General features: G+C 33.1%; 2 protein-coding genes across 2 annotated transcripts; both read left to right on the top strand.

The window, feature by feature from the left end:
- Positions 1-4,546: 4,546 nt before the first annotated feature.
- LOC119608868 lies at positions 4,547-10,086 on the top strand. The gene is made up of 2 exons (XM_037963426.1): positions 4,547-8,624; positions 9,968-10,086. The coding sequence occupies exons 1-2, from the start codon at positions 4,547-4,549 to the stop codon at positions 10,084-10,086; spliced, it is 4,197 nt and encodes a 1,398-aa protein (XP_037819354.1).
- Positions 10,087-10,873: 787 nt separating this feature from the next.
- LOC119608867 lies at positions 10,874-12,182 on the top strand. The gene is made up of 2 exons (XM_037963425.1): positions 10,874-10,952; positions 11,148-12,182. Exon 2 carries the CDS (start codon positions 11,210-11,212, stop codon positions 12,134-12,136), a length of 927 nt encoding a protein of 308 aa, XP_037819353.1. The 5' UTR covers positions 10,874-10,952; positions 11,148-11,209; the 3' UTR covers positions 12,137-12,182.
- Positions 12,183-22,422: the final 10,240 nt, after the last annotated feature.

Raw genomic sequence — 22,422 nt, 5'->3', positions numbered from 1 at the left:
ACTATTTTCGGTTTTTGAAGTTCAGTGAACCCGAACTTTATGTTATTTAATGAAAAATATGCATTTATGATTAAAAAGTAACAAATATGTAACATTCAAAAACAAGTTGCCATCAAAATATTAACATAGGAGAGATTTTTTGAAATCGGTCTTTAATTGGGTTTGAATAAATTAGGGATTGAAATTTTCAGAACGTTCAAATGTGGACCGATTTTCACAATTTTCAATACCAATAAAATATTTAAACATAAATTTTCTTTAATTTTTTGTAAAATAAAATTCCCTTTTTTTAAACATCGTTTTATAATAAAAAAAACTAGGATTAAATGCTTAATTTTAAAGTTAAAACTCAAATTAAATATAGCTAATTTTTATTAAAGATTGGGCTTTCATAAAATAATTATTTTGTTTCAGTATAAGAAAACAAATTTTGTATGAAAATTTTGTTTTATAAACCTTTTATAAAATAAAAGTTTGATTATGAATTGGGGGTTATAATCGAAACTACATACATAATTCTATATTTTTTTAGTTAAATGAAATTTTTAGTATCTTAAAAGATATTGAAGTATTTAAAATGTTTGACTTTTCTTAGCTTTTAATAGTATCTTAGCTAAAAATGTTATTTATGTTTTGGAATACTCGTTAACAGTTTTTCAAAATAGCAGAAAATTTAAACAAGTTAAAAGGGCACTATTTTTACCAACACCATTTTAAATTTTAGAATTTACATTTCAGAAATGTGTATATACATACATATCGTCACCTAAAACGCAAACGGCCCTATTTAACATTTTTAAAATTTTACAGGAGAAGCAAAAAACTATTTAAATTGGAAAGTTTGTTTCTATCAGCGCGATTTATTTTTATAAAATAAACAAATTGTTTAATAGTTAAACCTATTATTTGTTATGATAATTGACATTGGCGTACATAAAAATGGATAAATTGGACTTTTTACCTTTAATATTTAAATGTTTTTGTAGATAGGGCCTTTTGCTAATTTTGGCCGGAGGAGTCTAATTTCTTTTGTGGACATTTGTTTTGATGCAGTACATTAGAATCTGCAATAAAATCGATTTTGGATTTTTGGTTAGTTAGGGCCGTTTGCGTTTCAAGTGACGATATATACTGTCTTATTCATAACAATTCATCAATGGTTTATGGAGCAAATTATGTTTTGAAAATTTGTCTTTTTTTTAATTTATACTTATGTAAACTCTACAATTTGAATATCATTGTGTCCAAATTAGCATTAAGAATTGAATTATATTGAATTGATTGTTAGTTAGAATTTTATTATTTTTTATTATTTTATTATTATTTCATTATTTTTCTTTAATTGAATTTATATAAAATGAATTATTAGTTTGTAAACTTTTCCCTTGGTTTTTATTTGAATTTAATACTTTTGTAAACCCTAGTTTATATACATAGTTAACGTATGTACAAAACTAAACTGTATTTAATTTACTTATTATGTATTAAACTTAACGAAACATAAGTATCCGTTATAACGTTGTGTGAAAAGAGCCTTCAAGGCATTTAAAAAAGAAATAAACTTTCACTTCTTCCTAAACCAGCCAAAGGTGAGCATCATTTTTACTTAAATAAAATCCCTTTTTATTTAAAACTAATCCCTTGTGTTTTTCTCTTTTTTCCCCACACGCTTAAAACTACACTTTATAATTTCTCATTCCTTGAGAAATTATAAAGTCCTTTAAATTTATTAATCCTTTCCGAGGATTAATATATTCATGGTCCTTCGTCCTTCTCCAATAGTGAACTGGTCGCCTAATCCCTAAAGGAAGCTTCCCAAGCCATTTGAGTGCATCCAATAATAAAATCAATTTGCCGTCGGAAAAACGCAAGTACAAAAAACTGCAATGCCAATGTGAGTAGAAACCAAAATTTTATTTATTTTTACTCTTAAAAAGAAAAAATTCTAAAGTGAAAAATCTGTGCAAGTGTGTGTGTGTAAGGAAAAAATTTATGTTTTAAAATTGAAATTTTTGCCAATAAATTCGAAAGAAAAAAGAATTTCGTAAAAAAAATTAAAAATTTTTGCCAATAAATTCGAAAAAAAAAAAAGAAAAAATCCCTTAAAAAATTAAAAAAAAAAAAATTTTGCCAATAAATTTAAAAGGGAAAATCTCTTAATAAATTAAAATTTTTGCCAATAAATAAATGAAAAGGAAAATTTCTCAAATTTGTTTAATTGTGCCAATAAACACCACTAAAAAAAAAAAAAAAAAGAATTATTCTCTTAAAATTTAATTAAAAAGAAAATATCCCTTATTACTCTTAAAAAATTGCCAGTGAAAGTGAAAAAAAGCCAAGAAAAAAAGTGCAAAAAATAGCCTGTTGCCAAATTTCTATTAAAAATTTAATAAATTCTGGAAAAGAGTGTTAAAAGTTCCAAAAAATTGTGACGTCAGATTTATTTCCAAAATCGACAAACTTACTGTGTAATACAAAAGCATAAAGAGTGAACAAATTACATTGCAATAATAAAAAACAAAACCAAAATATCAAAGAGTTTAAATGTGACAAAAAACCACCACCATCGATCATCAATAAATATTAAGCAACAATAACAAACATACATTACAGTTAGCGGTGATATTCCTACTCTCTTAATTGTTCTCAATAAATTGTGAAAAGAAAATAAAGAACAAAAGAAAAAAAACGCACAGTGGGCTCGACGTGAAAAAATATTACTGAAAAATAAAATAATTATAAATATTCAGGAAATATTTTTTGTGTGCATCTACAACAAGTGAACATCAAAATTATTAAAAATTGATTCTCAATAAAATAATTGCTGTGGAAAAATACCATATACATATTTGGAAAAATAATTTATTGGAATATTGATTGTTGCTTTTGAATATACATTTTGTGTGGTTTATTTGTTACTTCAAGGAGATAATTTCTCTCTTTATGCATGTATAAATGAGCACAGTGGTCACAGTGAAACAAAATAAAAAAATTTTTTTCTGATCATATAAAAATAAAATCTTATAATATTAAAAGAAAATTTTAGATAATTTTTTGCACTTCTTTATATAAATAATTTTTTTGGTGCTTGGCAATTTGTGATAAACGGAAAATTTTGCTTATAGAAATTAAAGCGAATTAAAAATAAATTTTTGAAAAAATTTTTTGGAATGCAAATTTTCGCTTAATTAAAATTTTCGCTTGGCAATTGGTGATAAATTTAAAATAATAAATAATCACAGTTCTAAATTAATATTGTGGCAATAAAAAATAATAAAATCATAAATTTAATAAAATAAATTTTCTAAGGAAAAGTGGTTCTTGCTATTCCACTGTGAATAAATGTTACAGTGACGCTTGTTGATAAATGGAAAATTCGATACAGTGGTTTCAGTGTAAAATTTTATTGGCAAAAAACAAAATTATATATTTTTTTTTTTTTCTCTCAAAAAATTAAAAATTTTTATTTAGCAATCTCTTGCTTTCAAATTATACACACCTGCACAGTGATTAAAACTAAAATCGGTTAAAAAAATAATTCTAAAAAAAATCATTTTAAATCAAAATTATAGGCAATCGCTTGCTTTAAAGGAAAATTAAAATTTTACGGAAAATTTACGGCAATTTGATAAAGAAAAATTTCTTTGATTTTAAAGAAATCAAGAAATAGTTAATAATCGCTTATTAAAAAAAAAATATAATAATATAAATCATTATAATTTACAATTTTGCGGATTTTTACGGCGAGTAACAAGAAAATTACAAGATTTTATGAAAATTTAATCAATATTCAAAAAAAAATATTTGCGCTTTACGTTTGAGAAAATTATCGAGTCCAACGATAATCGATCAAACTTTTATATATATACAAAAAAGAAAAAAAACATTTTACAGCAATTATTAAGAAAACTACAAATATTTATGAAAATTATTTCCCTTTTACTAACATTATAACATTTTAAACTATTTGAATAACATTTTTTACGCTTTACATTTGAGAAAATTATCGAACTTGACGATAATTAATCAAAACTATACAAAACTTTGAAGAAAAATTTTAACTTACTGCTTAAAGAATTTTGCTCACCTTTCAATTTTGCTTGTATCTATCTGAGAATTAATCCAAATTACAAAGGATTTCTCTATTTTCGGTCCAAATTACAAAGGATCTCTAAATTTCGATCCAAATTACAAAGGATCTCTCAATTTCTATCCAAATTACTCTCAATCCAAATTACAAAGGATTTCGCTCTTACTCAATCCGAATTACAAAGGATTTATCTTACACAATCCAAATTACAAAGGATTTATCTCTCTCAATCCAAATTACAAAGGATTTCGCTCTAACTCAATCCAAATTAAAATAAATTTCTCTATTTTCGATCCAAACTACAAAAGATTTCTCAACTTTAGTCCAAATTTTACTCTTGATCAATCCCAAGTACAAAGGATTCTTCTTTAATCGCTTTCTAATTACAAAGAATTTCTCTAAAAGTTCATTAAAACTACAAAGCTTATCAATTTTTTTTTCATATAACAAATTAAAATGACTTCTCTAAATACGCGATTTGCATTTGATGCCAAAAACTTAATTTCATTTTGTAAAAAATGCGATAGCCAAGATATTTTAAGCCAATCTGAGGCACTTATAGATTTAAAACTGAAAGATTTAGACACTCGCTGGAGTAAAGTAGAAAAGTCGTATGAAGATCTAATGCTTTCTGATCAAAGTGAAGAAGTTAAAACTACAGCTCAAGAGCAATACGATTCATGTGTCGACATGTATTATTTAACCGTTTCCAAACTTCTTGATGTGATAAAAACGTCAAGAGATAGTATTGCTCGCGCTAGCATAGATTCAGCCCCATTGAACACATCTAATGATCGGTTAAGTACAGGTCTTAAATTGCCCCCATGCGATACTCAAATATTTTCAGGAGGTTATGAAGACTGGCCGGCATTTCGTGATATGTTCACGGCAGTCTACATTAACCATCCAAGGCTAACTCTCGCAGAAAAACTTTATCATCTTAGAAATAAAACTACCGGTTCAGCCGGAGCAATAGTAAAAAGATTCCCTTTAACCGATAATAACTTTCCTCTAGCTTGGCAAGCACTTAAGTTGCGGTATGAAAATGTAAGAGTTTTAGTCGACAATCAGATCCGTAACCTTTTCAATATTCCCGTAGCTAGCGTAGAGGATAATGAGTCCCTACAAAGAATTCATAGCTCAGTTACTGACTGTTTAGCTATGCTTGATACAATGAGTATATCAGTTGAAGGCTGGGACCCCATTTTAGTCAATTTAGTCTATTCTAAATTACCCAACGAAACATTGGCTCAATGGGAACAATCATTAAACGCCAGTAGAGAGTTACCAACCTGGTCTCAATTAAGTGATTTTCTACTTAAACGATGTGAAGTCGTAGAAAGAATTTCCACTATCAAAGTGAACAAATCTGCTTTCCTTAATCAAAATGAAACTCATTCACAAGTTCAAATGTACTCATCCCAAGAAAAACTTAATTACAAATGCAAAATGTGCGATGAAGATCACAGTTTGAGAACTTGTTCGCAATTTCGTAAGCTTTCAATTCAAGAAAGAGTTGATTTCATTTTCAAGAATAAGTTTTGTAACAATTGTTTGTCACAATCTCACACGAAAAAGAATTGTATGAGCAAAAATTCCTGTTTAAATTGTGGTAAAAAGCATCACACACTGCTTCACATGCGTTCTTTTAATCCTCCTCGGAATAGCTCAAATCAAACGTGTCCAAACAAAAACGATCAAAACATAAAATCTGATCCAAAAACGACTAATTCTAGATCCGTTGAGTCAAATGAATCTGAAAACGGTCCAGCAACCTCAAATGCTCACAAAACTTTCCAAGTTAATGCGAATTATGCCATGAGTGATACTAAAGTCTTGTTACGAACTGCAATGGTTCAAATAGAAAGTAGAGGGGAATTATTCTCGATTAGAGCTCTCATTGACCCAGGTTCTGAGAGGACCTTTATATCTGAAAAGGTTCGAAATCGTTTAAATATCCCATCTAGAAAATCATACTGCGAAATAATAGGAGTTGGCGGTCAAACTCAAGTTTCAGAAAAAGAATGTGATTTGGTTTTGGTCTCGCACAAATCCAAGTTTCGGTTACCCGTAACTGCTATCGTTTTACCTAAAGTCACGAATAAGATTCCCTCGGTTTCCTTTGAACTCCCTAACCCAATTGAGCTTTCTGGTATTGACTTAGCTGATCCAAATTTTAATATATCTTCCTCGATCGATTTAATCCTTGGAAATGACAGTGAGCGTTATATAAATCTTGATGGCATCAAACGAGATGTATGTGGCTCTGCTTCTGCATATAGAACGGTTTTCGGATGGGTGCTTAGTGGCCCCGTGAAGACTCAGCCAATATACTCGTTTTCAACATGCGTTGGTTCCACTGAAGACTTTACCTTGGATGAATTAGTTCGGAAGTTTTGGGAGCAGGAAGAAATTCCATCAACCCGGCCAGCTTCTTCAGAGGATGAATATTGTGAAAAATTTTATCAACAAACCACAACACGCTTACCAAATGGACGATATATGGTCAGATTACCATTTCGACAGGAGTTCCCGGAATCAAGGTTTCTTAGCCCATCAAGATTTATCGCTCTTAGTCAATATGTTCGGATGGAACAGATGTTGGAAAAAGATCCCGCGTTAAGCACTCAATATAACGACGTGCTCACTGAGTATATAACCCTCGATCATATGGAAGAAACAACTTCTCGTGAGTACTTTTCGGAAAATAAATGTAACTCCTTTTATCTCCCTCATCATGCAGTCGTAAGACCAGAAAGCAAATCTACGAAGGTTAGGGTTGTTTTCAATGCTTCCCGCAAAACTAAGTCAGGGTTTTCATTAAACGACGTTCTTTATACTGGTCCCACACTTCAAGCTGATCTGATGACAGTGATATTAAATTGGCGTTTTTACAAATTTGTTTTCAGCGGTGACATACAAAAAATGTATCGTCAGATATTAGTCAATCCCCAAGACAGACCGTTTCAGAGAATACTCTTCCAAAAATCCCCCCGGGAGGCCATCAAAGATTACCAGTTAAAGACTGTTACATTTGGTATAAATTGTGCACCATTTTTAGCCATTAGGACATTAATCCAGTTAGCGTCTGATTCCGAAGATAAGTTTCCCAAAGCAGCTGATATATTACGTAGAGAAACTTATGTAGACGACATTCTAACTGGTGGTCATTCTCTCGAAGAGGTTATAAAATCCCAGAAAGAGCTGGTGCAAACTCTAGAATCAGCTGGTTTCTTATTAAAGAAATTAACCTCCAATAACTCTCGTTTGTTAGCTTCTTTTCCCAAAGAAGATCTTTATGATTCTGATTTTCTCAAATTTCATGATTCCAGTGCGACAAAAACTCTCGGCATTCGCTGGAACGCACTGACTGATTCGTTCACATATACTTTTGAATCTATTCCTCAAGAAACAAAAATAACCAAACGCAAAATCGTATCTTCAGTAGCCAAATTGTTCGATCCAGCTGGCTGGATATCACCCGTAGTCATTAAAGGCAAAATTCTCATTCAGCAATTATGGCTGGAACGAATCGATTGGGATGATTTTGTCAGTACAGATTCTCTCCGAATCTGGAATGAAATCGTAAGCGATCTCTCGCATATAAATGAAATCCAAATCCCTCGTTGGATTCAGTTCACTCCCGTTGATACTATTCAAATTCACGGATTCTGTGATGCCTCCAAATTGGCGTATTGTGCAGCAGTATATATTAGAATACAAACATCTTCTCCTGTCGTTTTTTCGCATTTGCTAGTTTCCAAAAGCAAAGTAGCACCATTAGCATCTACAACTTTACCGCGCTTGGAACTTTCTGGCGCAGTTATGCTAGCTAAACTAGTACAATATACGATATCTTCGCTTAATATGAAAAATCACGAAATCATTTTATGGTGTGACTCATCGATTGTTTTAGGATGGCTTGCTAAGCCACCTTCAACCTGGAAAGAAATCTATGTTTCTAATCGTGTAGGCCAAATCCATAAATTATTGCCAAATGCAAAATGGCGCCATGTTCCAACTCATTTCAATCCCGCTGATCTAGGTTCCAGAGGATGCAGACCACAGGACTTAATCAACAACCAACTTTGGTGGCAGGGCCCACCACGGCTTACAAACCCGGTTTCGGAATGGCCACAGAATAATCCGTTGAATACCACGAAATCTCCCGAAATTTCTATTCTTAAGCAAACACAAACCCAAAGCTTAACGGTTCCCATCAGTAGCTTTCAAACTACAGTCTCTTCCGTAGACATTCTTAAAAGATTCTCCTCCTACACGAGATCGTTAAGAGTTCTTGCATACGTTTTTCGATATATTCGGCGTTTTAAACCTTCGTTTGCCAATCAAACCAACAACTTAGCTGATCACAATTCTCAACTCAGTCAACAGGAAGTCAATTCTGTAAAGTCCAGATTAATAATGTTAGCTCAGAAAGAATTCTACCAGCGTGAATATGAATTACTCTCTGAAAATCAGCCCATTCCAAAAGACAGCTCTTTATTCACATTAAATCCATTTCTAGACTCCAAAGGTCTTTTAAGAGTCAATGGTCGCCTAGCCAATTCTTTATTACCTTACAACGAGCGTTTCCCAATCATTCTACCCCGAAATTCACACTTTTGTAACCTATATTTATCCCATTTGCACGAGATTCTAGCCCATGGAGAATGCACCTTAATGTGTCGGATGATACAAACCGAATTTTATATCTCTCGTCTTAAACTCAAAGTTAAAAAACTCATAAGATATTGCAAAACTTGTATAATTCATAAGAAACAACCATGTTCTCAAATTATGGCGGCTTTGCCTACCGACCGCTGTACCCTGTCCTTCCCATTCAACATAACCGGAGTAGATTTTGCCGGTCCGTTTGAGCTTAAAAGTTCCAATTTACGAAGATCATCTATCATCAAAGGATATGCATGCGTATTTGTATGTTTTGCTACAAAAGCGGTCCATTTAGAGCCCTGTTCCAGCCTTTCTGCAGCTGCGTTCCAAGCAACATTCGCCCGATTTGTTGGTCGCCGTGGTCTTCCACACAAACTAGTCTCTGACAATGGTAGAAATTTTGTTGGTTCGAATCGAGCTTTACGCAAGGAATTTACTACTTTTATAAACTCCGTTTCTCAAGACATTGCTCAAAAATACATAACTCATGGGTTTGAGTGGTCTTTCATTCCCCCCCAGGCTCCCCACATGGGAGGACTTTGGGAAGCGGCGGTCAAAAGCTTTAAATTCCATTTAAAGCGGGTGGCAGGAGCCCATCGGTTCACATTTGAAGAGTTTACCACGGTGTTAGCTCGTATTGAAGGTGTATTGAATTCTAGGCCCATATCCGCTCTCTCTGAGGACCCAGCTGATCTTACCGCGTTGACCCCAGGACACTTTCTCCGTGGCGGTCCAATTATGGCTTTACCCGATCCAAACTATCAAAATCTTTCCTTAATAAATCGATGGGAAAAACTAAAAGCGATTAACCAAAAACTTGCGATCGAGTGGAAGCAAGAATACTTAAAATCACTCCATAAGAGATATAAATGGAAGTTTTCTACGCCTAATCTAAAAATAGGAGATTTTGTAGTGGTAATTGACGATCTTCTACCACCATGTGAATGGCGTTTAGGCAGAATAGAAAAAATACACAGCGGTTGCGATAATTATGTTCGAGTAGTTGATGTTCGTACAAAAGGCGGCATCATCACTCGTCCCATCACTAAATTATGCTATCTGCCATATAATAACGTTCAAACTAGCGACTAATTACTTACTAACATTGTTTATCCCACATTCCTATATCCTATCATAATCGTTTTTTCCCATTTCCATTCCCATTACTTCTTAAATCAACATTACTCATACGTTTTCTCCTTACAGCATGCGAGATCAATCACCAAGAGACCCAACAGTGCACCAGTGCCGACTCTGTGACCGTTACCACGCGCTACGGTTCTGCCGGCGTTTTTTGGCGATGGAGTCAGCAGAGCGTTTTGTAGTGGCTCGGCGGTATGAATACTGCCTGAACTGTTTGGCCAGAACACACAACGTGTACAGTTGCGACAGCCCCGATACGTGTATGTATTGTGGTCGGCTACATCACACGCTACTCCACCCAAGCCGTCATCCCCGAGTCACTGCACCAGAAGGCAGTGTCCAGAATAGATTGGGCGAACGTCAACTGGTCCGTCCAAGCCACCGAGACTACCGCCATCGTGCCAACCCTAATCGCCGTCGCCCCACCAATTCTCAACCACAACGCCACCGTACCGCCAACACCAATCATCAACATCATCGTCGTAACACCACCAACCTCCACCGTCGCCGAACCAACACTTCCAGCACCAGAACTAGTCGCCAACATCCAAGGCGTATAAACAGCACCACCATGTCTCGGCGAAACAACAATCCACCCGCTATGCCCAACCGTGTCATCTCTGAGGCAATTCGTTCACTGGCCGCCGTCCTATGCGCTACCTCAAACAATTAGGTTGCACATGTGCAACGAGGGGCGCCATGTCCAAATTAGCATTAAGAATTGAATTATATTGAATTGATTGTTAGTTAGAATTTTATTATTTTTTATTATTTTATTATTATTTCATTATTTTTCTTTAATTGAATTTATATAAAATGAATTATTAGTTTGTAAGCTTTTCCCTTGGTTTTTATTTGAATTTAATACTTTTGTAAACCCTAGTTTATATACATAGTTAACGTATGTACAAAACTAAACTGTATTTAATTTACTTATTATGTATTAAACTTAACGAAACATAAGTATCCGTTATAACGTTGTGTGAAAAGAGCCTTCAAGGCATTTAAAAAAGAAATAAACTTTCACTTCTTCCTAAACCAGCCAAAGGTGAGCATCATTTTTACTTAAATAAAATCCCTTTTTATTTAAAACTAATCCCTTGTGTTTTTCTCTTTTTTCCCCACACGCTTAAAACTACACTTTATAATTTCTCATTCCTTGAGAAATTATAAAGTCCTTTAAATTTATTAATCCTTTCCGAGGATTAATATATTCACATTGAGATATTTTCGCTCGTTTTAGGAGTTCGATGTGCTGCACATACTCTGCAATTAGCTGTTAATTGCGTTTTAAAAGAAAAACTAATGGAGAAGGTAACGTCGACCGTAAGAACCGTGGTTAAAAAACTTAGAACTCCTAATGTTGGCATTCTGTTGAAAAATGAGGGATTAAACAAACCGACAATTGATTGCGTAACACGTTGGTCTTCTACTTATGAAATGCTGGAATCAATTAACGGAAATAAAATAAAACAATTTTGCCAGGAAATGTCTCAAAAAAGTGATGACTTTTTTATTTCACAAGAAATGTGGAAGAGCATCTCAGATGCCGTTGATACGTTGCGACCCGCCAATATTGCCACTAAAACGTTGCAAATGGAGCAACTTACATTTGGCGATGCGTATGCCGCTTGGTGCAATTGCAAATTGCAATTGCAAAAAATTAAAACAAATTTTTCCAATAATTTAATAGAACATATGAAAAATAAGGAAAATATTTTATTTGAAAATGACGCGTTCATTGGTGCAATATTTATGGATCCACGCTGGAACGTGGTACTTAAAAACTCTTTAAAGGAACGTGCCATAGAACACGTTATTTCTGTAATAGATAAAATGAATAGTCTTACTCAGACCGATTGCATACTTGTAACCGATGGTGAAATGAATAATAGTTCATCGTCTATAGACAGTTTGGAAGCAATATTACAAAATATAGAAAAGGAAAATTATGGCAAAAATGCATCAATAAGAGAATTATTAAACGAATTTTCAAAAGAAAAAAGACTCTGTCTTCATGACAACGTTATTCAATGGTGGGAAGACAGAAGAGAAATAAAATCACAGCTGTACAATATTGCAATGGTTCTACTTGCCGTTCCAGCAACGCAAGTCAGTGTGGAACGTCTTTTTTCTGGTGTTAAATTTTTAATGAATCCAAGCCGAAATCGTCTGGATGAAGATAGTTTAAATGCAATAGTGGTGATACGCTCCAACAAGGACTTATTTTAACATGATAACTTTATATGTATTTCTTTATTTTAAATTAACACAAATATTTTACAGCATTCATAGCTCTATTAAACAACTTTATATTTAGACATTCCAATTTAAATTATATTTCTGAAATCCAATTGAATTTTTTTATAAATAAATTAGAATATGTATATGTATTTATAAATAAATACAAATTCGATAATTTGGTATTTGTTTTTGAAAATAATATTTTTGTTCTTTACTTTTCTAGGAAAAAATTCAATAAAATCGAAACTGAAAATGCCTTTAAAAAATACTTCTTCTTTCTCAATCTGTAGAGAAACTTAAAATCGGTTGAGAATCAACTAAGTTTCTGACTTATATGTGCTTAAAGGTACGAAACCCCGGTTTTATACGTATCTTAAGATTTTGCATGTGTTTGGCAAATTAAAAAAAAACAGATTCGTGTTCTACTCGGATCCACCTTTCAGAAAAATAGTATAGATATTTGTTTTGGTCGCATATTGTAATAATTGTTAAAAACGAAATCCATACAATTTTGAATTTAATTTATTTATTTCTGAACATTATTTTTTACTTTTAATTTATTAATTAATGAATTAAGGTTGTTATTTAATGTTTCTATATAAAAATTTAATTCCTCGTAAAACTGTTAAAATTATGAGCGCATTAGTAAATGCAGTTGCAAGAGTATTTTGTAATGCTACGAAATGTTGTGTAAATTTGCTCGACACTGTTTTAAGTTAAACTTAAAAAAAATACGTAAAACAATAATACCAATGTTATTTTTGTTGTATTTAAAAGTTTGCTTATGCAGTGGATTTATGAACATATTTTTAATTATTTAAATCATATCGAAATTGCCGTCAAAATATCTTTTATGTACACTACCGATAACGCTAAAATATCAATACCGAAATAAGGCAAAATACCGATAACGCTAAAATACCAATACCGAAATAAGTCAAAATACCGATAACGCTAAAATAGCAATACCGAAATAAGCCACAATACCGATAACGCTAAAATACCAATACCGAAATAAGTCAAAATACCGATACCGCTACCTCATCACCGTTTCGAAACGGTAGCCAACCTTGTTATAAAATTTTACAAAACCATTTAGGTTCCTGTAAAATATGTTCATGTCGAATTACATCGCTATAGATGCTTCTTTTAGACAGTTATGAGCGTTAAAGTCTTTTTCTGAAGGGGACCTTATATGGGGGTGTTAACGCCACTGCAAAAATCCCCATGATTTTTTATACCATCTGGCATCTCTTAATTTTAATTTATTATAATTAATATTTTTGCTGATTGTCAATCATTACAATTATTGCTGATTGTCAAGCATTACAAAGATAACGAAAGAAATAAGTTTAGGTTGAAGCCATGTTCTTAGCTCTGTCATTTTTTAATTAACCATAAGTTACATTAATTGCAAGTTGCAGAACTCAGGACATAATTAAAATTAATTAAGAATTTAAATTAAACATTTCCTAGTGGTTTCCATACCAAAAAGTATGTAGAATTAATTATAATTATTTTTATTTCCAAATTCCTAATTATTTATTTAGGAATTTTAATATTTAAGTACACTTGTTGAATAAATTAAGTTTTTATAAAACTTGTGTATTTTTATTCAAAATCCCCGTGGAAGTCACTAGAAGTTATTTAGACTGGCGTGTCTCCAACAAATTTAAAATTATTTTTGCTTTACATCATCTCTTCCTGGGTCACTTTTGCCTTCACATCTTGCCAATCGCAGTAAGTACAAAATGTCTTTGCCAAACGCGGAGGATCATCAACAGCTTGAACAGCACGATAACATTTGTTCACAATGCCAAAATCCCCCTGACAAAAATATGACATCTTGCACCGATTGCCACAAAATATTTCATAAAAGTTGTGTTAATGTCACCGATGATGACATAACCTTCAAATGCCTGCAGTGTTCTGCCATAAGGCCAAACTCACCCGCACCAAGTGCCACAAGCTCTCGTCTTTCACAGTCGCGTAAAATTGAGTTACAACTTCAACGGCTAGAAGAAGAACGTAAACTCAATAAAGAGTATTTAGATAAAAAATACAAACATCTTGAAGAAGCTGAAGCTCTAACTGACATTTCGTCGAATGATTCACAGTCCGTCCACGACTGGATGGCATCATCTGAACCTAACCCTGTCAGCAATAAACAGCCTCCTGTTATAACAACAAATTTGGAAACTACACGTTTACCTAACCAAAGTCTTTATTTAAAAGATACATGTCATGTACCAACAACTATTACCACGTATGAAAATCAGCCAATAACAATTTTCAATAATTCAAATACAATTCCGAAAAATTATGTAGAATATGTACCATCAACGGTCACCACTGCTGCCATGAATTCGTTAACAACGTCAACAATACCAAATTGTACTGCGACCTTCCCCACCTATAGTGGCTTTCAACATCGAATGCAGCTACCAAGACCTCCTGTCACAGCTTACCCCCCTGGTACGATACTTACCTCAAGTTCTACAAATGATTCACAAAATTTGTTTAATTCGGCACCACAAGCTTTTATTCAACGGCAACCAATTTCTTCTACAACAAATTTTACAGCTAACGCCCCAACAAATACAGAGTCCGGCCCGCTACCAAATTTAGCATCACCACAAAGGCTGCAGCAAAACCACCTTAATTCACGGCAGTCGCTCCCCAAAGAATTGCCGACATTTTCTGGCCAACCAGAAGAATGGCCCATCTTTATTTCAACTTACGAGTGGTCCATCGACGCCTGCGCATTTACCGATGCCGAAAACCTCATCCGTCTCCAAAGGGCATTGAAAGGAGAAGCCTTGCACAGCGTTCAACAAATGTTGATTCATCCTTCTAATGTTCCCGGCGTACTCCAAGTAGTTCGTATGCTGTATGGTCAACCTGAAAAAATAATCAATTCAATTAAAAATAGAATTAATTCATCACCAAAAGTTGATGAAAATAATTTAAAGTCACTTACCTCTTTAGCCATTGAAGTCCGCAGCCTTATATCCACAATTACCTCAAGTAATTTACATGATGAAATTAATAATTCATCACTTCTTTTTGATTTGGTACAAAAGCTTCCACCTTCGTACCAAATGCAATGGGCAACACAAAAAATACAGCTGATAAACCAAAACAAAAAACCAAATTTGTTCGAAATTGACAAATGGTTTTTTAATATTGGTATAACAGCCAGCAGTATAACAGTTGATCACTGTACAAACAAAACAAACAAAGAAACAAGTTAGAGTGCTATATTCGGCTATGCCGAATCTTAAATACCCTCCAGTGATTTTCAGAAGTATACCTTATATGGGAACTTAGACAACCTATGGACCGATCCGGAAGATAAAATCCGTAGAATGATTTATATATACAAAATACACATTTATGTCGAATTTTATCCCGATAACTTTGATTGTTAATGTTCATTTGAGTAATTTTCGGAAATGGTCCTTATATGGGAGTTGTGACCAATTATCAACCGATAAGGAAAAAATTTCGTATAATGATTTATATGCCAAAAAAAAATTCAAGTCGAATTTTACTACAATAGATTTATTAATTAATGAAATATGTGCGTTTAGGTGATTTTCGGAAGTAAACTTTATATGTATAGGAGCTACGACCTTACACAAAACATATTTGTGTCGAATTTTATCAAGATATCTTTATTTGTTAATGAAATATGTGCGTTTAAGTGATTTTTTTGAAGGAGCTATTACCATATATGGAACAATCCGGAAAAAAATTGGTAGAATGATTTATATGCTCACAAAACATATTCAAGTTGTACTTTATCCAAATAGCTTTATTATTCAAAGAAATATGTGCGTTTAAGTGATTTTCGTAAGTGGACCCTCTATGGGAGCCTATACGGAAAAAATTTCGTAGAGTGATTCATATAAAGACAAAACCTATTTGTGTCGAATTTTATCAAGAAAACTTTATTTGACATGAAATATGTATTTTTAAGTGATTTTCGGAAATGGGGTTATATGGGAGCTATGACCAATAATGGACCGATCCATAAAAAATTTGGTGAAATGATTTGAATTTTTGTCGAATTTTATCCCAATAGCTTTAGAATTCAATGAGATATATGTGCTTAAGTGATTTTCCGAAGTGGATCTTATATGGGAGCTATGACCAATTATGGGCCTATCCGGAAAAAAAAATTAATGGAATAATTCATATTTATACGAAATATATTTATGTCGAATTTTATCACGATAGCTTTATTTGACAATGAAATATGTATTTTTAAGTGATTTTCGGAAATGGGGTTATATGGGAGCTATGACCAATAATGGACCGATCCGTAAAAAATTTCGTAGAATGATTTGTATGTACACAAAACATGTTTAACTCGAATTTTATCACAATAGCTTTATTCATCAATGAAATACGTGCGTTTAGGTGATTTTCCGAAGTGGACCTTGTATGGGAGCTATGGCCAATTGTGGACCGACTGAGATCTGCGTTGACAGTATGATTTCTGTTCATATTATATTTGCATGTGCAAAATTTTGTGTTGATACCGATATATTTGAGGGAGTTATTAGCGATAAACTAATTTCCGGGAATATATACCTTTGTATGGGGGCTATGGGAAATATTGGATCGATTGTAAAGATTTTCAACATAATTGATCACTGCCATGAAAAAATAATGTGTGACAAAATTCATCGAAATATCTTTGGTAGTTTATGAGAAAACTTTTTTCGAGGTAGTCTGAAATTTTTACTCATAGCTTTTTACGTTGCACAGTGGTATAGGAAAAAAAAAGAGGGAAATAATTCGGTAACTTCTAAACGGTTAATCCGATTTTAATGAAATTTGGTATGCACAAAGAGGAGGTGTTGTCGAGTTTAGGTTTTGAATTTGGACCTTATAGGCCAACCAGGGGCCCGGCGGGGGGTCCTCAAATTAGGACACCTCGGCTATGTTAAATTTTTAAAACGATCCTATTTCTTCATTTGAGTTCCGATTTAAAAAAAATTTCGTATATAGAATCTCCTCATCGAGCACTATAAAAAATGTCGTCGTAGCAGTAAATTATCTCTTATAGTTTAGGAGATATTCGCATTTGAATATTAAAATTTTAAAATTTTTACCGTCCTTACTTTAGTTTTTTTGATAATAGCAGGTCCAAATATTTCGATTTTCGCCATTTTTTTTATTTGCTTAACAACAAGTTTATATACCAAGCAATGAAAGAATTATGTAAAAATCATGACTGAGTCCAAAGTTATAGGCATTTAAATTTAAAAAATTAAAAAAAGGCGATTTTTTGTCATTTTTTTGGGAAAAAAGTATCTTTTTCTTTTTAAGTTATCTAAAAAGTTTCTAAGAAGATGTATATAGAATTTATACTTTTTGGAAAGCTGACTTTACATAAAATACGATAAATGAAACAAAACCTAAAAATTTTTGATACCGAGGGGACCAGGTCCATCCAAAAAAACCCTATTTTTTATGGAAAATTAAATTTTGAGCAAAAATTCTCAAATCGCATAGTCGATATCAAATTATAGTGACCTGTTTTATATGACCCAATAAGTTCTTAATCATTTTGTAACGGGTTTCGATAACCCCGCCCCTGGTATGGATATAATAGGCAAAAAACCAAAAAATCCCATTTTTGGGATTTTTTAAAACTTTTTTGGGAATTCCGGGATTTCTAATAAGAAAATTCGAAATTTTTATTTAATTTTGGATTTTGAGTAAAAAAATCTACCTAACTGTAAAATTTCATCAAAAAATATTCATAAATAAAATTTTTATTGCAATTTGAAAAATTTGTATCTTCGCAAAAACTGAATAAAAAACATTTTTTAATTTTTTTTAAAAAAAGTATTCCGCGAATTTTTTAATTTTCAAAAATTATATACAGTTTTGAAAAATAGACAAAATTACCTTTCCATTGATATATAACATGCCTACCTAATGTTTTTTAAGTGACAAATTAATTAGGGGAAACTCAACATCTTTTAGAAAATTTACCTAGCACTATTATTTTCATCCATATATGTAACAAATTTAAGAGTTAACCTTATGGATGAAAATAATAGTGCTAGGCAAATTTTCTAAAAGATGTTGAGTTTTCCCTAATTAATTTGTCACTTAAAAAACATTAGGTAGGCATGTTATATATCAATGGAAAGGTAATTTTGTCTATTTTTCAAAACTGTATATAATTTTTGAAAATTAAAAAATTCGCGGAATACTTTTTTTAAAAAAAATTAAAAAATGTTTTTTATTCAGTTTTTGCGAAGATACAAATTTTTCTAATTGCAATAAAAATTTTATTTATGAATATTTTTTGATGAAATTTTACAGTTAGGTAGATTTTTTTACTTAAAATCCAAAATTAAATCAAAATTTCGAATTTTCTTATTAGAAATCCCGGAATTCCCAAAAAAGTTTTAAAAAATCCCAAAAATGGGATTTTTTAGTTTTTTGCCTATTATATCCATACCAGGGGCGGGGTTATCGAAACCCGTTACAAAATGATTAAGAACATATTGGGTCATATAAAACAGGTCACTATAATTTGATATCGACTATGCGATTTGAGAATTTTTGCTCAAAATTTAATTTTCCATAAAAAATAGGGTTTTTTTGGATGGACCTGGTCCCCTCGGTATCAAAAATTTTTAGGTTTTGTTTCATTTATCGTACTTTATGTAAAGTCAGCTTTCCAAAAAGTATAAATTCTATATACATCTTCTTAGAAACTTTTTAGATAACTTAAAAAGAAAAAGATACTTTTTTCCCAAAAAAATGACAAACAAGTAAGAAATTATAGTCGGGCGAGGCCGACCATATAATACCCTACACCTTTGACAAAAATATAATGTGATTTAGTTGCCATAATAAAGCATTTAAGTTGAATTGTACCTTGCCTTAGGTATACATACTTAAGCCGTTTATTGTTGAATAAAATTGTGGACATTTAAGTGAAATTTTGATGGGGGTTTTTCATAGGGGTTAGGGTCATATGAGAACCTATTATTATGGAATTCGTGGGGGTCATCAAGTCTTGTATACAACTTGGTTATTGCAGCTTTTTGTCGAGATATGAGTATATTAAACATAATTATGAACTTAAAAGCCCTATTCGGCGGATTCAGTTGTATGGGGGCTAGGTGAAATAATGGACCGATGTAAACCATTTTCAACAGGCTTCATCTACGGTACCATAAAAGATCATGTGCCAAATTTCATTGAATTATCTTCAAAATTGCGACCTGTAGTTTGATTACAAGTTTTAAAAGCCCTATTCGGGGGTTCAGTTGTATGGGGGCTAGGTGAAATAATGGACCGATGGTAACCATTTTCAATAGGCTTCGTCTACGGTACCATAAAAGATCATGTGCCAAATTTCATTGAATTATCTCCAAAATTGCGACCTGTAGTTTGATTACAAATTTTAAAAGCCCTATTCGGGGGTTCAGTTGTATGGGGTCTAGGTGAAATAATGGTCCGATGGTAACCATTTTCAATAGGCTTCGTCTACGGTACCATAAAAGATCATGTGCCAAATTTCATTGAACTATCTCCAAAATTGCGACCTGTAGTTTGATTACAAGTTTTAAAAGCCCTATTCGGGGGTTCAGTTGTATGGGGGCTAGGTGAAATAATGGACCGATGGTAACCATTTTCAATAGGCTTCGTCTACGGTACCATAAAAGATCATTTGCCAAATTTCATTGAATTATCTCCAAAATTGCGACCTGTAGTTTGATTTCAAGTTTTAAAAGCCCTTTTCGGGGGTTCAGTTGTATGGGGGCTAGGTGAAATAATGGACCGATGGTAACCATTTTCAATAGGCTTCGTCTACGGTACCATAAAAGATCATGTGCCAAATTTCATTGAATTATCTCCAAAATTGCGACCTGTAGTTTGATTACAAGTTTTTAAAGCCCTATTCGAGGGGTTCAGTTGTATGGGGGCTAGGTGGAATAATGGACCGATGTTAACCATTTGCAATAGGCTTCGTCTACGATACCATAAAAGATCATGTGCCAAATTTCATTGAATTATCTGCAAAATTGCGACCTGTAGTTTGATTACAAGGATTACAAGCCCTATTGGGGGGTTCAGTTGTATGGGGGCTAGGTGAAATAATGGACCGAGCTTAACCATTTTCAATAGGCTTCGTTCCTGGGACAATAGAAGATCATGTACCAAATTTCATTGAATTATCTTCAAAATTGCGACCTGTAGTTTGATTACAAGGTTTACATGGACGGACGGACGGACAGACGGACGGACAGACGGACGGACAGACGGACGGACAGACGGACGGACAGACGGACGGACATAGCTAAATCGACTCAGAAAATGATTCTGAGCCGATTGGTATACTTTAAGGTGGGTATAGGACCAATATTATTGTGCGTTACAAACATCAGCACAAACCCAATATACCCTCCCCAATATACCCTCCCCTCCCCTAGACGAAGCCTATTGAAAATGGTTACCATCGGTCCATTATTTCACCTAGCCCCCATACAACTGAACCCCCGAAAAGGGCTTTTAAAACTTGAAATCAAACTACAGGTCGCAATTTTGGAGATAATTCAATGAAATTTGGCAAATGATCTTTTATGGTACCGTAGACGAAGCCTATTGAAAATGGTTACCATCGGTCCATTATTTCACCTAGCCCCCATACAACTGAACCCCCGAATAGGGCTTTTAAAACTTGTAATCAAACTACAGGTCGCAATTTTGGAGATAGTTCAATGAAATTTGGCACATGATCTTTTATGGTACCGTAGACGAAGCCTATTGAAAATGGTTACCATCGGACCATTATTTCACCTAGACCCCATACAACTGAACCCCCGAATAGGGCTTTTAAAATTTGTAATCAAACTACAGGTCGCAATTTTGGAGATAATTCAATGAAATTTGGCACATGATCTTTTATGGTACCGTAGACGAAGCCTATTGAAAATGGTTACCATCGGTCCATTATTTCACCTAGCCCCCATACAACTGAACCCCCGAATAGGGCTTTTAAAACTTGTAATCAAACTACAGGTCGCAATTTTGAAGATAATTCAATGAAATTTGGCACATGATCTTTTATGGTACCGTAGATGAAGCCTGTTGAAAATGGTTTACATCGGTCCATTATTTCACCTAGCCCCCATACAACTGAATCCGCCGAATAGGGCTTTTAAGTTCATAATTATGTTTAATATACTCATATCTCGACAAAAAGCTGCAATAACCAAGTTGTATACAAGACTTGATGACCCCCACGAATTCCATAATAATAGGTTCTCATATGACCCTAACCCCTATGAAAAACCCCCATCAAAATTTCACTTAAATGTCCACAATTTTATTCAACAATAAACGGCTTAAGTATGTATACCTAAGGCAAGGTACAATTCAACTTAAATGCTTTATTATGGCAACTAAATCACATTATATTTTTGTCAAAGGTGTAGGGTATTATATGGTCGGCCTCGCCCGACTATAATTTCTTACTTGTTTTTTAAATTAAAATGCCTATAACTTTGGACTCAGTCATGATTTTTACATAAATCTTTCACTGCTTGATATATAAACTTGTTGTTAAGCGAATAAAACAAAATGGCGAAAATCGGGAATATTTGGACCTGCTATTATCAAAAAAAACTAAAGTAAGGACGGTAAAAATTTTAAAATTTTAATTTTCAAATGCGAATATCTCCTAAACTATAAGAGATAATTTACTGCTATGACAACATTTTTTATAGTGCTCGATGGAGGATGGAGGAGATTCTATATACGAAATTTTTTTTAAATCGGAACTCAAATGAAGAAATAGGATCGTTTTAAAAATTTAACATAGCCGAGGTGTCCTAATTTGATGACCCCCCGCCGGGCCCCTGGTTGGCCTATAAGGTCCAAATTCAAAACCTAAACTCGACAACACCTCCTCTTTGTGCACACCAAATTTCATTAAAATCGGATTAACCGTTTAGAAGTTACCGAATTATTTCCCTCTTTTTTTTTTCCTATACCACTGTGCGTTGTGAACTGATTTTGCTAATTTTCAATACCAAACTGCTTAGGATAACAATAAATATTTTGGGTGAATTTAGTTGATTTCCTTTGCTTAGTTTTAACGTGAGCGTGTTTTACACAGACAGACAGACGGACAGACGGACATAGCTAAATCGACTCAGAATTTCATAAGGACCCAGAATATATATGAATATTTCTTGGTGTTACACACGGAACGACAAACTTATATATACCCT

This window comes from Lucilia sericata, unplaced genomic scaffold, assembly GCF_015586225.1.
Source record: "Lucilia sericata isolate MDLA Ls3-8-SP2 unplaced genomic scaffold, ASM1558622v1 Contig000892F_arrow, whole genome shotgun sequence".
In the NCBI taxonomy this organism is placed as follows: domain Eukaryota; kingdom Metazoa; phylum Arthropoda; class Insecta; order Diptera; family Calliphoridae; genus Lucilia; species Lucilia sericata.
The sequence above is the reverse complement of the archived record's forward strand: the minus strand, read 5'-3'. Positions and strand labels throughout refer to the sequence as shown.